General features: G+C 42.9%; 1 protein-coding gene across 6 annotated transcripts in view; it reads left to right on the top strand.

Moving 5' to 3' along the window:
- The window catches only part of acsl6 (acyl-CoA synthetase long chain family member 6), a 70,001-nt gene that overhangs the window by 43,155 nt on the left and 9,038 nt on the right, over window positions 1-17,808 (top strand). For all 6 annotated transcript variants that reach the window (XM_029120831.2, XM_029120832.2, XM_029120830.2 and 3 more), the window contains 14 exons: window positions 3,994-4,214; window positions 5,934-6,051; window positions 6,927-6,991; window positions 7,785-7,886; window positions 8,401-8,500; window positions 10,409-10,587; window positions 11,072-11,104; window positions 11,423-11,474; window positions 12,871-12,944; window positions 13,193-13,270; window positions 14,683-14,817; window positions 14,960-15,094; window positions 15,295-15,390; window positions 17,216-17,288. In XM_029120831.2, the coding sequence (XP_028976664.1) occupies window positions 4,011-4,214; window positions 5,934-6,051; window positions 6,927-6,991; window positions 7,785-7,886; window positions 8,401-8,500; window positions 10,409-10,587; window positions 11,072-11,104; window positions 11,423-11,474; window positions 12,871-12,944; window positions 13,193-13,270; window positions 14,683-14,817; window positions 14,960-15,094; window positions 15,295-15,390; window positions 17,216-17,288 (1,444 nt within the window). In that variant the 5' untranslated portion in view covers window positions 3,994-4,010. Of the gene's footprint in view, window positions 1-3,993; window positions 4,215-5,933; window positions 6,052-6,926; window positions 6,992-7,784; window positions 7,887-8,400; window positions 8,501-10,408; window positions 10,588-11,071; window positions 11,105-11,422; window positions 11,475-12,870; window positions 12,945-13,192; window positions 13,271-14,682; window positions 14,818-14,959; window positions 15,095-15,294; window positions 15,391-17,215; window positions 17,289-17,808 lie in introns of those variants that run through there.

Here is a 17,808-nt window from a genome sequence, read left to right on the forward strand (position 1 = left end):
GTACACAGACAGCCCAATTCTTATTTTTCAAAGCTGATCTGATTTGTAAAAAGACTAATTTGTAGATAAGAAAATGGTTTGACATGGGCTGCCTGTGTTAACATAGCTAATGATACACTATACAACATTTTAGTTTTTCCCCCATTTATCATGAGCTGAACTCAAAGATCTAACACAAAAGGCCTATATCTCTCAAATATTGTTCACAAATCTGTCTAAATCTGTGTTAGTGAGGACTTCTCCTTAGCCGAGATAATCCATCCACCTCACAGGTGTGGCATATCAAGATGCTGATTAGACAGCATGATTATTGCACAGGTGTGCCTTATGCTGGCAACAATAAAAGGCCACTCTAAAATGTGCAGTTTCATTGTATTGGGTATTGCGTTTATAATTTTGTTCAGTGTAGTAACAGTTACTTCCACATGCAGTGCTTAGTCCTGATTAAAAAGAATAGATAGATTTGTGCTTACATTGCCACAAATATAAATACACTTAATAAAATATATTTTTCACAGGCATCTTTCACAGACAGTCTATTTACAGTAAGTGGATGCGTTAGGACGCCACTTAGACCATGCCCTCTAGTTCACATGTCGAGTACAATAGGTGACAGAGAGGCTAATAAAAAAGCTACAGACTTTTATGGCCTAGATTGGTGAAAATGTGCAATGTGAAAACACTCCACAAATCTGGCCTGTGTTTATAAGGTGACACAAAGAAAGCCATTACTCTAGAAATATCACTTTAGGTCTGAAACTGGGATGGAAGTTCACATATGAGCATGACAACAACCGAAAGTTAGAAGCTAAAGCTAAAGTGGTGTGGCTAACGATTGAAAAGGAAAATGTCCTTATATGGCGCGGTCAGAGCCCCAACCTAGATCCAACTGAAAACTTGCGGCATTACTTTAAGATTATTGTCCATCGATCCTCCCTACGAAACTTGACAGAACTTGAACAAGTTAGTTAAGGGAAATGATGAAATACTGATCTAGTTATGCAAAGTTGGCACACATCTACAAGACTCACAGCGGTAATTAATGTGCTTAAACCAAGAAACTCAGAGGGGTGTAAGTTCATCCACATGATATTTCATTTGTGCATTTTTAATAAATACGTAGTTCTTGCAATGTAAGAAAATCCCCATGAATGTGTGAATTCTGGTGTGCTGATAATTTGGGGGAAATCCCCCAAATTACACAACAGAATTTATGACACAATCTGTGAGGTGTACACATTTTATACGTACTGTAGCTAAATATAAATAAAGTATGTTTAAAACAATTTATATTCAGTTTATATTTGGCGTCAAAATGCATCACATTCTACATAATCACATTATCATGTCTTACATGACTTGTAGCACTCACAGTTCGTCTAGGGTCTTTGGGTGTGAACGTGTCAGCTCTGCATAAACAGAAGAGGAAATGTGGCTTGGTCTGCTCTGGTAGATGGGCGGGGGGGTTCACAGTCACATGGCTCTAACTGCCGTGGCTGCCGCCTCGCTCTGCTGCATAGATGCATACTTTACTCAGAATGAGAAGTGAATGTGTTGTTGACTTACACCAATAAGGACACAAGAGACAAAAATACAGCATTTCAACCTTACTGAATGGCTGGGTTTTGGCTTGATTGACTTGCTCTATGTTTGTATTGGTGTTTGCTAAGAAAATCTCTAATGTCTGGTGCGGTACTTACAGTGGGAAGAACAAGTATTTGATACGCTGCCGATTTTGCAGGTTTTCCCACTTACAAAGCATGTAGAGGTCTGTATCAAAGGTACACTTCAACTGTGAGTGACGGAATCGAAAACAAAAATCCAGAAAATTGTATGATTTTTAAGTAATTAATTCCATAAAAATTACGAACAGAACCGGCGACAAAGGGCAGCCCTGCCGGAGTCCAACAGGCACTGGGAACAAGTCTGACTTACTGCCGGCAATGCGAACCAAGCTCCTGCTTCGGTCGTATAGGGACCTGACAGCCCTTAGCAAAGGACACAGGACCCCATATTCCCGAAGCACCCTCCACAGGATGCCGCGAGGGACACAGTCGAATGCCTTCTCCAAATCCACAAAACACATGTGGATTGGTTGGACAAACTCCCATGAACCCTCCATCACCCTGTAGAGGGTATAGAGCTGGTCCAGTGCCCGGACGAAAACCACACTGTTCCTCCTGAATCCGAGGTTCTACTATCGGCCGTATTCTCCTCTCCAGTACCCTGGCATAGACTTTCACTGGGAGGCTGAGAAGTGTGATCCCCCTGTAGTTGGAACCCTCCAGTCCCCCTTCTTAAAAAGAGGGATCACCACCCCGGTCTGCCATCCCAGAGACACTGTCCCCAACCGCCACGCGATGCTGCAGAGGCGTGTCAACCAAGACAGCCCCACAACATCCAGGGACTTGAGGTACTCAGGGCGGATCTCATCCAACCCCGGTGCCTTGCCACCGAGGAGTTTCTTGACTACCTCAGTGACTTCAGCCCGGGTGATGGACGAGTCCACCTCTGAGCCCTCAGCCTCTGCTTCCTCAATGGAAGACGTGACGGTGGGATTGAGGAGATCCTTGAAGTACTCCTTCCACCGCCCGACGACATCCCCAGTTGAGGTCAACAGCTGCCCACCTCCACTGTAAACAGCATTGGTAGGGCAATGTTTCCCTCTCCTGAGGCGCCGGACGGTTTGCCAGAATCTCTTCGAGGCTAGCCGATAGTCCTTCTCCATGGCCTACGGCCACAGGTCAGATGAAACGACAACAAAGTCGATCATCAACAGATGGCCTAGGGTGTCCTGGTGCAACGTGCACTGATGGACACCCTTATGCTTGAACATGGTGTTCGTTATGGACAAACTGTGACTAGCACAGAAGTCCAATAACTGAACACCGCTCGGGTTCAGATCAGGGGGGGCGTTCCTCCCAATCACGGCCCTCCAGGTTTCACTTTCCAGCACCCCTCCCAGAGACACCAAGATGGTTGGGTACTCTGCACTGCCGTTCTGCCCGTAGGCACAAACAACAGTGAGAGACCTATCCCCGACCAGTAGGCGCAGGGAAACGAGGTAAACTCCAACACATGGGGGCAGAGCTGGGGGGCTATAAGCAAACCCACACCAGCCCGCTGCCTCTCACCATGGGCAACTCCAGAGTGGTGAAGAGTCCATCTTCTCTCAAGGAGTGTGGTTCCAGAGCCCAAGCCGTGCATAGAGGTGATCCCGACTATCTCTAGTCGGAACCTCTCAACCTCACGCACTATCTCAGGCTCCTTCCCCGCCAGCGAGGTGACGTTCCACGTCCCTAGAACTAGTTTCCGTGTCCAGGGATCGGGTTGTCGAGGCCCCCGCCTTCGACTGCCGCCCGATCCTTTACGCACCGACCCCTTATGGTCCCTCCTGCAGGTGGTGAGCCCACGGGAATTGACCAGGTCCTGCCGTGTAATTCTGGGCTGATCCCTCACCTTCATCATGATCATTGATGCCCCACGAGGTGAGATCTTGCATGGAGCCCCAGCTCGGGGGAGATTGACCGTCATCTTGAACTTCTTCCATTTTCTAATAATTGCGCCAACAGTTGTTGCCTTCTCACCAAGCTGCTTGCCTATTGTCCTGTAGCCCATCCCAGCCTTGTACAGGTCTACAATTTTATCCCTGATGTCCTTACACAGCTCTCTGGTCTTGGCCATTGTGGAGAGGTTGGAGTCTGTTTGATTGAATGTGTGGACAGGTGTAATTTATACAGATAACAAGTTGAAACAGGTTCAGTTAATACAGGTAATGAGTGGAGAACAGGAGGGCTTCTTAAAGAATAATTAACGTGTCTGTGAGAGACGGAATTCTTACTGGTTAGTAGGTGATCAATTACATATGTCATGCAATAAAATGTAAATTAATTATAAAAAAATAATACAATGTGATCTTCTGGATTTTTTGGGGGGATTCCGTCTTTTTATTTATTTGCCTTCTCTTCCTGTCTAACCCCCACCCCCTTTCAGAGCTGAGTTCCACCCTGATGGAGAGAATGCAGGCCCAGGAGTTGTTGAGCAGCCTGAGGCTGCCCGAGTTGGATGAGTTGAGCCAGTTTTTCCGCTCCCTGCCCACCTCCACACTGGTTGGTATCGGCGCCCTTACTGCAGTGCTTGCCTACTGGCTAGCAACACGACCACGCGCCATCTCCCCTCCATGTAACCTCCGACACCAATCACAGGAAGTGGCGGTAAGATGAGAGATGATTTAACCCTCCACCTGGGCCCATATTCAGTAGGTTTCTTCGAAGGAGTGCAGACCTAGGATTTTACCTTTGTCCTGTAGCTCATTGTTTAACGAGAAGACAGGCTCGACTGAATCCTAATCAACACTCTCCAAAAGGCAATGTTTATTCAAGCGCAAGGCACTAAAGCTGAACACAAGGGGACTATCTAATATATAAACCCCACGTAGGTGTATCTTATGGGTACCACATTAACCACTTGCACTTTACTGTTGGACCCAGTCCTTTTGTCCCATTCCACAATTCCAGGTCATTATGCTGCCGTTTTCTTGGTTTGTAATATGAAACCCTTTTAACCCATTCATCAACAAGCACGAACGCACACACACATACACACATCCTTCACAGGGGAGCTTCACTGCTTCCTTGTGTTTGGGAGGTCCTTCTTGTTTTGAGTTGATGCAACACTGAGGAAATTCTATTCACATGCCTAGTTGCTTATCTTCTGAGTTTGTCGTGGGAGGAAGAGGTTTAACAATGTATATTCACATAATATCACGGCCAATAACTGTATAAAACAGTTAATATTTAACCATTGGTCACTCCTGCATCAATCAGAATAAATAATCGAGATGGATATTCCGTATGAAAACCAATCACCATTCCCGCCTTAAACCTTCAAGACCCATCTGTTTAATATTTCTCAGTTCACATTATAAAAAGCTAATGTAGGTTAGAAAATAAGGCCTAGCTAAACTGACATGTGTATACATGACTCCCAGAGCTTTCTCAATGAAATGTGAATTATCAAATGCCTACCCTCATCCAAAATGCCTATCCACTTTCATGAACCCAACATTCAGATAAGGTTATTACAATGATGATGGAAATGTTGGCTAATTAAAAGAGATGACACATGCTTGGACCGCAGACCAAAATGAATCTGTCTGGTGTCTGATTGGCCACTTCATGTAATGTTACAATTTGGATTTGGAACACCTGCTGCATCCTGCTGTTGTTATTGCCTCTGTTGTTATAGTGTGCACTTATTCCTAGATCTCACTGTCTCTGTCTACCTTGTCTGTCTGTATCAACCCTTGTCTGTCTCTATCTACCTGGTCTGTCTGTATCAACCCTTGTCTGTCTCTATCTACCTGGTCTGTCTGTATCTACCCGGTCTGCCTGTCTGTCTGTATCTACCCTGTCTGTCTGTATCTACCTGGTCTGTCTGTATCTACCCTGTCTGTCTGTATCTACCCGCTCTGTCTGTATCTAACCTGTCTGCCTGTCTGTCTCTATCTACTCTGTCTGCTTGTCTGTCTGTATCTACCCGCTGTCTGTATCTACCCTGTCTGCTTTTCTGTCTATATCTACCCTCTCTTTCTGTATCTACCCTGTCTGCCTGTCTGTCTCTATCTACTCGGTCTGCCTTTCTGTCTATATCTACCCGCTCTGTCTGTATGTACCCTGTCTTTCTGTATCTACCCCATCTGCCTGTCTGTCTATATCTACCCGCTCTGTCTGTATCTAACCTGTCTGCCTGTCTGTCTCTATCTACTCGGTCTGCCTGTCTGTCTATATCTACCCGCTGTCTGTATCTACCCTGTCGGCCTGTCTGTCTATATCTACCCGCTCTGTCTGTATCTACCCTGTCTGCCTGTCTGTCTGTCTGTCTCTATCTACCCCATCTGTCTGTCTGTATCTACCCTGTCTGTTTCTTTCTAGCATGAAGATGGGGGTCGCAGGTCTATGCTCGGGGACAACCCTGATAAGCTGCTGACACACTACCATGAGGACGCCAAAACCATGTATGAGGTGTTCCAGAGAGGCCTCCACATAGCCGGTTTGTACAAACACACACAATGCAGACACACACATGACATACAAACATGACATTCAAACATGTTAGACAGACAGTCTATGTTTGTCGCATACATACACACAGACAGTCTATGTTTGTCACATACACACAGACAGTCTATGTTTGTCACATACACACAGACAGTCTATGTTTGTCGCATACATACACACAGACAGTCTATGTTTGTCACATACACACAGACAGTCTATGTTTGTCACATACACACAGACAGTCTATGTTTGTCACATACATACACACAGACAGTCTATGTTTGTCACATACACACAGACAGTCTATGTTTGTCACATACATACACAGAGACAGTCTATGTTTGTCACATACACACAGACAGTCTATGTTTGTCACATACACACAGGCAGTCTATGTTTGTCACATACATACACAGAGACAGTCTATGTTTGTCATATACATACACTGGATTGTCAGTCTGTGTAAAAAGCACTGTTTAGGTTACCATGACAACTGAGTGTGTGGGAAGCACTGTCTGGGGCCTAAAGTCAGACTGCCTAAAAGACTGATCACTTTATAGATATTCTCTCTCTGTATGTGGTTTATACTCTATATCCATACATACAGTGCCATCAGGAATTACTCATACCCCTTTGTTTCTTCTTACATCAATTATACATTTGTCTATAGCAAAAAGGAAAGTGAAGGGGTGCCTGACCGTTGGGGGAGCTGTGTGCGGTCTCCCTCTACTGTATGTGGCTGTGAAGATGAACAAAGGCTAGGGAAAACCTGTCTTGGTTTTGTTTGTGTGCAGTGAAGATATTGCTAAGAAGGAATAGATGTGTGATTTCTGTGTTTTGTTCTTTGACTTTTTGTTCCCTCTCTAGGGGATGGACCTTGCTTAGGATCCCGGCTCCCCAACCAGCCATATAAATGGCTGTCTTATAAAGAGGTAAGCATCCAGCTTAAATAACACCAAAGAGCAGCTTTGTCCTTCACTTTACCTACCGTGCAGTCTGTTTCCTAAATGTATCAAAAACATGTATTCTTTACCCATATAAAATTAAAAATTCCTGTAAACTGATCATATATAGCATAAAATGTCTACTGTGTTTAATTAGCTAATTAAATGATTGAAAAATAGACAACAAAACACAATGTCATATTGGGCCACATGCCATAGATAAAATCTTTCTAACGCATGAATGAACACAAAATATGAAGGCCTACATCATCAAATTAGAAATTAATTAATGGTAGTGTTTGGTGCATATTAACCACCAGTAAATATGTATTACATTTTTTGTAAGATGCAAAAAAAATCTTGATGCGCTGAATTAATAGCCTATGTATAATTTGTATGAATGCTTTATAGGTTTCTCATTGTGTTAACGGATTGTTTTTAATTTCCGGTCTCAAGAAAGGTAAACCCATGTGAAATGTTTCTGATTATAAGAAATTAAGTTTTTTTTATAACCACATTTGATGAATAGGCTTTGGCTTTAAACGGAATACAAATCATTTTATGTCATTCTGTTCCTTCATTGTATTTTACAAAAGTTATTGAAAACGATTTATTCAAAGCAAACAAACACTTGGAAGGATTCGGAAAATGTTCTGTTGCCTCTACAGTATATTCTAATGATTTGAGGAGAGGACACACTCAGAAGTGATGTTTTTATAATGGCATATTTCTTTGGTTTCCCAATACGCTCAGCTGCTGCCCCATTTATTTCCCCTTCCAGGTCACGACCCGGGCAGAGCACTTGGGATCGGGGTTGTTGGCCCAGGGCTGTATACCGTGCCCAGATCAGTTCATTGGAGTGTTCGCGCAGAACAGGCCAGAGGTACAGTAATCGTCAAAGGGACACACTTTGGGGTCTTTCAAATGGTGCCCTGTTTCCTAAATAGTGCGCTACTTTTGCCCTAATGCCTACAGTATGTGTAACAGGAGTTAAGAACATACCAGAAGCCCACTCCTCTGCTTGCTTGAAATGTCACAGATGGGGCAGATAACTCAGGCAGTTGGAATGTGGTGAGGGTGTAAGGGAGGGCAGGGCAGGACATGTGTTGCGAAGAAGACGAGCCTTAAGGGCCTAGGGGCCGGGCGCTAGCAGCACTGTTGGAATCAGCACGTTGGCACCATTGTCACACACAGAACACAACCTGGTCACTATGTCGCCGTTTGACTTGAGAAGTAGAGAGAAGTGAGAAGTAGAGCAGTACACAGGGAATAGAGAGACATCCGCAAGGCTATTATATTTGAATACGCTTCAGCTGCTTTTGTAAAGGCTTTTCATTTCTCTGGATGGCTACTCGGCCCTGATGCCCCTATTCTGACTCGTCCGTCTGTAATTGCAGTGGATCATTTCGGAGCTGGCCTGCTACACGTACTCCATGGTGGTGGTACCTCTGTATGACACGCTAGGACCCGACGCCATACGATACATCATCAACACTGGTAAGATCGCCAGCGGGTTCTGCCATGCCTAATGACAGCGTCTTCACTATGTAGTGCAATGCCTCTGCAGGGTCTGAAGCAGTCCTCCAGACATGTAGTTAGAGTGCCTTTTCAGAGGGAGCCATATTATAAGTGTGAGAGCAGCAGCTTGTTGTGAGCCAGTCTGTATCCATGACTGGGCTGGGTTGCATCAACTGGCACTTGCCGTGCTTGTCTACTGGCTGTATTTTAAGGAAGAGAAGGGGGACTTTCTCAACTCCTCAGCTTTTCTGACCCGTGGGTGTATTACAGTAAGAGCAAACTGCTAACAGTTTGACCTGCCCCCAAATAATATTTTTTTAAATAATTAAACACAAACATTTACAAATGTTCCTTTTAAACCATAGCTGTGTCTCACAGAATGGCCTTTGTCTTAGGTTGGAGGTAATGAGCTTTGTGGGAAGCTTTGTGGGTTTGGGAGGGAGCAGGCCTTCACAAGTTTTTGTCATACACATGACCACTGTGTTTTTCATTAATTACTTTCACACTAATCACATGTTTAACTGACACAATATAACTCATTCTCATTGCGTTATTCATACTTTCCAACTACCTCTCAATGACATAACTTTTTGGCCCAGTGCCCCAACGGGGGTTGTCTCTGGTCCATGGCCAGGGAAGAGACATTTTTGTGTAAAACAGTAGTTAGTTGTGTGTGTGCATGTGTGTGTTTAGTAAGAAATAATAATACAATATGGTTAAAGATATTGCTCATGAAATCTAATGAGCCTGATATTATACTCAAAATGTGAGAAGTCTAAACTTTAACTGAAGAAAAAAAATTATCCGGGTGGTCCGGGGACTGGCACTGGGGTTTCCGGGGTTTCCGGGCTGGGGCCGGCACTGGAGGATCCGGGCTGGGGACTGGTGCAGGAGTCCTGGTGCGAGGAGCCGACACTGAAGGTACCAGACTGGACCATATGCTGCAGGGGCTTGTCACAGAGCACCCATGGGTGGGGTGACAGGAGCACCTCCTCAACAAGCCCCCACTGGCCTGGAGGCAGGGGCACTACTGCCTGGAGGCAGTGGGCCTTCTGGACTTGTTGTTGGGCCTGCCATTGGGACCGCCGAAATGGTGTCCACTGGCAATGCAGGGCAGCTGCCTCTAAATGGCCCTATTACCACTAGACAAACATGGAGATGTCTAGAGGCCTCTCTGCTGTCAGGCCCTGACATTCACCAGTAGACAAACACAGAGATGCCTAAAGGTCTCCCCATTGGCAGGCCCTGACTATCACCACTAGACAAACATAGAGATGTCTAGAGGACTCTCTGCTGTCAGGCCCTGACTATCACCAGTAGACAAACATAGAGATGCCTAGAGGCCTCCCCATTGTTAGGCCATAACTAGCACCACTAGACAAACATAGAGATGCCTTGAGGCCTTCCTGCTGTCAGGCCCTGACTATCGCCACTAAACAATTATAGAGGTGCCTAGAGGCCTCTCTATTTTCTACGGTTAGATATAATAAATAGGACTATGCTGACAAAATAAATCTCTCCAATATGAAATATTAGTGTGGAAATGTGACACCAAGTTCTCAGGGCAGTTTTACTTCCTTAACCACTGAGAACTTGATAAATATACATGTTATGCTGAACTCAGTTACCATAATCTATTTGCCTCTACAGGTCAACAATTGTGACACACCTTTTGGAGAAAAAGTATTTATGAATTCATTGAGAATTCATTTTATCTTAATGAAAATGTGCAATTCTCTTATATTTTTTGAGTGTAGGACCAAACAATTATACCACTGTCTTTTTTTCTTATCTTTACCTGTAACTCTCGGGGATACTACAAATACCATGACTGACTTGTGTGTTCTAGTACTCACTGTGGTTGTTTTTGTGGTGTTTTCTTTCCAGCTGACATTACGACAGTTATCTGCGACAAGCCTGAGAAGGCCCAGGTGCTGCTGGGTAATGTGGAGAGGCAGGAGACCCCAGGCCTGAAGAGAATAATCCTGATGGACCACTTCGAACCTGACTTGCTGGAACATGGGGTGGGCTGCGGGGTCATTGTCCAGTCCATGCAAGCCGTGGAGGTAGGGTGGGGAGATCGGAGCCTCTATAGTAACACATACTATATTACTGAAACACATAGCAGTAGCTCATAGTAACACACAGTAACACTTCAGAGCTATACATACACATTGTAACATGTGTAACTACAGCATGACTGATATAGTATTTTTATGTTGTATAACAATGTAAGAAAGACAAAATTACCAGATTTCTGTTATACTAGTATAGATATTTTTGGGGGAAAGAATGTTCCTGAATGAAAATCTAAAGAAAGTTCCAGCTTTCTTTAAATTTAGGAGCTGCCTGAGCTATTGAAAATGTAAATGTGTGCTTTTTGGAGAGCGTAGTTAAATTTTTTTTTTACATAATCACCAAGGTAGATTAGTTTTTAGTTATATTACTCTTGTAAATGAAACAGTGGAGTGAAAGCCAACCTATGCAATGATTCTATTGATGATCTAACACAGGATGTTTTGCTTGTTTGCATGCTGCCATCCCATTCAGGCTCTGGGCAGAGAGAACCACAGAAAGCCTATAGTAAGTGCAGTCTGTGTGGCTGGTCTGTTTGACTGAGTGAGCAAGCAGCTGTGCATTATTGGTGTTCACAGCTACCATTTTCAGTGGATCTATTTTTGCTCTGTGGATAACAATTTTGTTTAACCTCATGTTAATAGTTTGAACTTGTTTTTTAACCAAGAAAACTACTGCGAGAGAAAAAATGTTGACCTGTGATTACAGCCTTGATTACAGAAAACGAATTGTACAGTGTTTACTGCTGTAGAGTTGCCTAACAGTGAAATGAATTGCTTCAGGATCTCAGTGACTATTTCTTGACCGTACCTCTGTTCCCAACAGCCACCTGCACCGGAGGACTTGTCCATTGTCTGCTTCACCAGTGGCACCACGGGTATGGACATCCAGTCACCACAAACAAGCTGTCACCTCCCCCAGACGATCTAATTATTTGAACACAGCATCAACGCTGACCCCCACAAACTGTAGGAATGTCTTAGGAGCTCAACAACAATCTCTAATTGAAGTCACACCCTGGCATACGTTTGGGTCTGTAACATGAGCACGTTATGGTCTGTTGCTTCTCATTATGTAGGGGCAAATAATTGACACTATGGGCTCCCCTGGCCTGACGACATTAAAGCGCCAATGTCATGCACTGAGCTTAAAAATACCGTAACAGTTAAGCTTGGATCCGTTTCTGTGATCGACTTCAAAGGAGAAAGACAGACGTCCATTCATCTTACCTGACGGATCTGACTGTTAACACAGTCACAAAAGATTATGAGATCTCCGGAATTTCCACACAGACACGGGCTGTGTTGTCACATAGCTAAGCAGCCCCATGCCATTGATGAAAGACTGCCACCTGTTGGTCTTTCTTCTGGTAACTGCTCTCTGCCTGTTTTTCATGGACGTCTGCACTAGTATCTCAGTGCCGTGGTTTCACACCTGGGGCGAGACAATTCTTTTACATTGTTTTGTGTTTACTGTGTGGTTGCTTCCACCATTGCCAAACAAAATAAGAAATGCTTTATGAGGGATTTTTCCTGAGCTGCCAACTGTTGTTGGTTTATCTACTGATCTAATTTCATACTGTTAAGAAAATAAAATTGTCACATATTGTGATATGTCTGCTGTAAGGTGGCTGTATGTCTGTGATTTTTCCTTCATGGCTAGTTTTTCATATTTTCTAATAATCTATATTTTCATATTTTTATAATAATAACATATATTTTGGGGGCATTCTGTAACTTTACTGACATGTGAAAGAAAGCAGGGGACTATATTAGAGAATTTAATGGAATAACAATTGGTTGTTATTTCAGTACATTCAAAACCCATAATGCTTCAGTGAATGTACACCAGAGGCAGCACTTTAGAGCTTCTTATTAAATAGGCAGCCTGTTTGTTGTCAGCAATTTTATTTCCATGAGTGATCAAACTAGTTTTCTTATGGCTCTCTTATCCCTGCTGCATGTATTAGGAGAACAATATATTAACACAAATTGTTAAACATTATTAAAAACCTCTATCCAATTTCAATATCATTTTTATGAAATTTGCCATGCACATCATATTGGCACCTGCGTATCATGACAGTGTTTTATTGTGAGGTACCTCGCAACCCAAATTACAACCTTTTCCCCTATGAAACACATAACTTTTAAGCTGGCCCCAAAGAAGTGCTCTATAATGGAAATGTGTTGCTAATTAGAAAGAGCTCATGTTATCCATTGTTGCGAGCAGTTTGACAGTTCAATTGATACGTTGTGTTTTTGTTTCCACAGGAAACCCAAAGGGGGTAATGCTAACACATGGCAACGTCGTGGCTGATTTCTCAGGCTTCCTTAAAGTGACTGATGTGAGTTGAACTGAGTAGGGTGACACTGAACCATTACTTTACAGAATCCTCCTTTCTCCAATTTTATACATGGGGAAATAACAAGACATACGCTGTATTTGGAATGTTCAAATGCTATTATTATTTGTATATTTTTGTGAGCTTGTTCAATTATATGTTAAGTGCATTTTGTTCAGTTTAATGAAGGGGAAAAAACTTTTTAAATATATCTAACCAGCTTCTCTTCCGCATGCTTATCTGGGACACAGAAAGTAATCTTCCCAAACCAAGACGATGTCCTCATCTCCTTCCTGCCTCTGGCTCACATGTTTGAGAGGCTCATTGAGGTACTGTCCTTAACCATATCAGTCTATGTATGCATTTATGCCTGTGTGTGTACATGTATTTCCAGGCCTGGCGAATGGCGGTTATTGGAATGTATTTTATCACATCGCATTAGCAGTGTTTTATTCATACGATATATGCTGTCAGGGGAGAAGTTGGCTCATAAAGTTATGGGTGTGTTAGTTATTTCCACCGGTTTTAACAGTACACCCCCACAGGAAATGTCCTGCAGTTAACCCCCTCTGCCTCTGTCTTAGTATGCATCCTAAATCACTCGCACACACCACCCCCCGTACAGTGCATGGGCATTACTGAAAAAGGGAACTCTAAAGGGATTTAGTCATTATTCACAATTTAGGATTAGCATTTGGTTTCCTGTAGTTTCAACATTCACATATCCTGGCCCTGACTATTCAAAAAACGACCCATTTGTTGATTTCTTTTTACCAACTACTAGGAGTAAACAAAGCTGTCTCACGATCAGCTATTGAGGGGTAAGGCTCAGACTTTTTTTGGAACCTTGCAGTATCTACAGTTCTCACCGCGTGAGAGGCAGACACAGGAAACCACCTTTCTTCCCCTCCGACACAAGCAGACACCAGCTTCAGGCTCACATGAATGCACCTCAAACCACCCCCCCCCATCAGTGTCGACACCCAGTAACTTCTATGTGCTTCTCTGCTATAAATGCCCCATTTAAGTCTTTTAGCTGCTGTTATCTGTGTTGAATTGTGCTGGGGCATGTCTGTGTGTTATGTGAAATCATGTGGGCCAACAGTGGGAGGAAGGGAGGCGGTTCCTACTTAGTCTGTCCTCATATGACATCCAAAACAGGAAGTTCTCCAAAAATGGCAGTGGAATTGTAGAACTAGGCAGAGTGTGTCTTATTTTGGATTATTAATAGAAAATATATGTCAGTCTATTGCTTCTTCACAACTGACAGTGTACTTGAATAAATATTAACTTATAGTATAGTGTAATTTAGTTTAGTATGTCTGAACCCATATGCTCCATGAATTTGTAGTAAATACACCAAATAGTATAGCTCTAGAAAAAATTGCCCAATTAATGAAAAAGGTAACTACTCAACAATAAAATTATTTTAAAATGTACTCTGGAATTTTACTAACATTACTAAGCATTTGAAAACCTAGGTGGGGGTGAATTAAGTCAGATAATTTAATAACCAAATATAAAGTGCTGGAATATCTTTATAATGCAATCTATTTTTCAGGTAGGATAAGAAGGTAATTCCTATCCTAGTGCTTTACTCCAGCACACATAAAAATCTTAAACATCTACTACCACAGAATTCCCCACAGACTGGGAGAACACCCTATGTTCCAGAATCATGTGTCAAGTTAACGCGGTACAGCACTGAGCAGTTTGACCAAACTGTCTCTGTGTCTCCCAGTCTGTGGTGTACTGTCACGGAGGCCGCATCGGCTTTTTCCAAGGCGACATCCGTCTGCTGTCGGACGACATGAAGGCCCTACGACCCACCATCTTCCCCGTGGTGCCCAGGTTACTCAACCGCATGTATGACAAGGTGAGGACCCACCCTCACGCACTCCGCCTGGCTCTCCCCCCCACATTGTTTATCAACTCATCCACTCTCATCCACTCTCTTCACTGTGTGTGTGTACGTGTGTGTGTGTCTTTGTGTTTGTGTGTGCTCTTGTGCCATACAGATCTTCAGCCAAGCTAATACCCCCCTGAAGCGCTGGCTGCTGAACTTTGCTGCTAAGAGAAAAGGTGCAGAGGTCAGCAGCGGGATCATCCGCATGGACAGCCTATGGGATAAGATATTCTTCTCTAAGATACAGGTATCTGCCTCCTCTCCATCACTTATATCTTGAGTGTCCAGAGCTTTGAATGGGTGTCACGTGGATAAACAAATACAACAGAAATATGCATTGTGTGCATGACCTGTCATTCAGAGATGCCACCCGGGCTCTTAGGCAAGCAGGACATGCCGGTTCTCCATTCCTTCTGAGTCATGGTTGTTACTCTGTCTGTTTGACAGGCCAGCCTGGGCGGGAGGTTACGAATGATCATAACTGGAGCTGCTCCGGCCTCCCCGACTGTCCTGGGGTTCCTGAGGGCTGCCTTGGGTTGCCAGGTTAGTGATATATTAGTCCCGAGAACTGAATTTCTCAAAGATTATTACAAGATAAAGCTATTCGCTTGTTGGCAGAACAGTGACAAAAATTCAGCGTGTTACCAATTGGACAGTCAATTTGACGTGAAGCTCTTTTGATTCGTTTTGTCCAATTGCCAGCGTGCATGCCTCATAGAACGTAATGGAATCCTGTCGTTAGGTGTTAACGTATTTTCTGTTACACAACCAGCTGACTGAGTCAATCTGGTTTGACGACTCAAAGAGTCAGTCACCAGTGCCAACACTGTATTGAGGGAGCAACACAGGCAACAAGGAAGAATAACAGATAACAAGGAAAAATATAGCTTCTGACGTGTTTACAGCCAAAATGCCAGTTGTGTTAGCATAAAGATTGTCAAATACATAATTGTCTCTCATGTAAGTTAGTTGGTTAAAGTTTCCTGGCTGCAAATCATTTCAAAAGAACGTACCATCCTGGTCAAATGCTTTTTGCTGACAATTGTTAGAAGCATATTCTCCTTTTTTATAGGATGTCAGTAAACCTCACCGCTGGTTTTGAAGGAGAGGAAATCTAACCTGTATCTTTTTACCCAGTAGGTTTTATTGCCTTGGGTTAATTATTGCTGGTATTGGTTTCAATGTGGCCTGTTCAGATATATTTACTGTATAGGGATGAGAGCAGACATAGTTGGACAAGGATCAGTGGTGATACAAAATATTATTTACTAGAGAAAAAAGTTAACTGACCGGAATGCAGCTTAAATAACTTACTACAGGCAATTTTAAATTGAGTTTTCATTGAATAATAAAAGTGAAGATTAATAAAGGATTTATTTACATCAATGTGATTAACACTAACAAATCTAGTTGGGGTAAATTCCATTTACATTTCACTTAATTAAGAATGTATCCAAAGTCAAGTTAAAAAAAGTAAATTATAAACATTTCATATGATAATTTTTCTAATTAAAAAGCATTGAAGACAACTGGAATTCAAATCATCATTCAAGAATACTTCTTGAATTCACTGGAACGTAAGTGGAATTGACATCAGCCTTGTAAAATACCATATCGTAAAATTGTAAAAGTTGCGGGAAAGTAAAAGGTTATTGCCTACAGTTGGCAATAAATAACAGTGCAAACAGAACAAACAACAAGCTTGCATGGGTTACACTGCAAGATTGTGGTCTTTTTCTTTGTGGAAATTGTATAAATAAATGTATCAAACTTTGAATCTAAGGTTTTTAATGTAAACATAGTATGCCGCTCTGTTTTAATATAATGTTGGCAACCGGTTGTAGAAAACCAACACACTCGAGGCTGTGGTAAACAATCCAACTGATCTTGTGTCCAATTACTAAACCTTACCTATACACAACCATAACCACAACCCCAAACCTAAACTTTTTTTAACCTTTTACCTTAAACCTACTGTAAATCCTAAACCGGAAATAGGATTATTCTTCATGGGGACCAGCACCCAGTCTCTATAAGGTTCTATTTTTGTTAATACAAGTATATTTTTCTTAAATGATATAAAGCTCCGGAAAAAAATTAAGAGACCACTGCACCTTTTTCTTTCCAAACATTTTGAAAAGGAATGTTTTGAGTGAGGAACAGAAGCGTTCAATTTGCAGTGTCCTCTTAATTTGAACCCTTCTGTTCCTCACTCAAAACCTTCCTTTTTTCGACTTTTTCGGAAAGAAAAAGGTGCAGTGGTGTCTTAATTTTCTCCGGAGCTGTATGTATAATGAGGTTAGGTCAGGCTTGTTGTGTTGACATTCTGCTGACATCGGTCTGTCTGTGTGGCTGCCCCTGGGCCTAGGTGTACGAAGCTTATGGCCAGACTGAGTGCACTGCCGGATGTACCTTCACCACTCCTGGAGACTGGACCTCAGGTAATCTTCTCTCTCGTCTTCCACTACCTATCCCAAAACCCTTTTAACATGGGCATGCATCCCAAATCACCTTTCTATGAAGTGCAGTATTTTGAAAATAGTGCACAAAAAAGGGAATTGGACATGACCTAAAGTGGCCCACTGTACAGAAAGCCGTTTGGCCGGTACCTCTGCAGGTCTACTTCAACTTGTAGCCTGAATAAACTCTGTATTCTGCACCACCAAAAAGGTAGTCAGGGAGGTTTTCCTACAGTGTTATCAAGTTACTAAGTGGGTGTACCACGGTCGCTGATCGCATGCCAAAATCAACAAGGCTCACCAGGAAACGGTTTTTAGTCAGTATCAAGTTTTGCCAGTCGCATTCCTACAAACAGCAACGCTAGTTTTAATATGGACCGTTGTCTTCTGCAGAGAGCTGCACAGAAGCTCAAATAACAATGAAATGGGTTAGAATTTGTTCACAGACCTGTGGAACGGAGCCCATCACAGACAACAGACTGTCCTGTTATGGTTGATTGAG

This window comes from Esox lucius, chromosome 7, assembly GCF_011004845.1.
Source record: "Esox lucius isolate fEsoLuc1 chromosome 7, fEsoLuc1.pri, whole genome shotgun sequence".
NCBI lineage: Eukaryota > Metazoa > Chordata > Actinopteri > Esociformes > Esocidae > Esox > Esox lucius.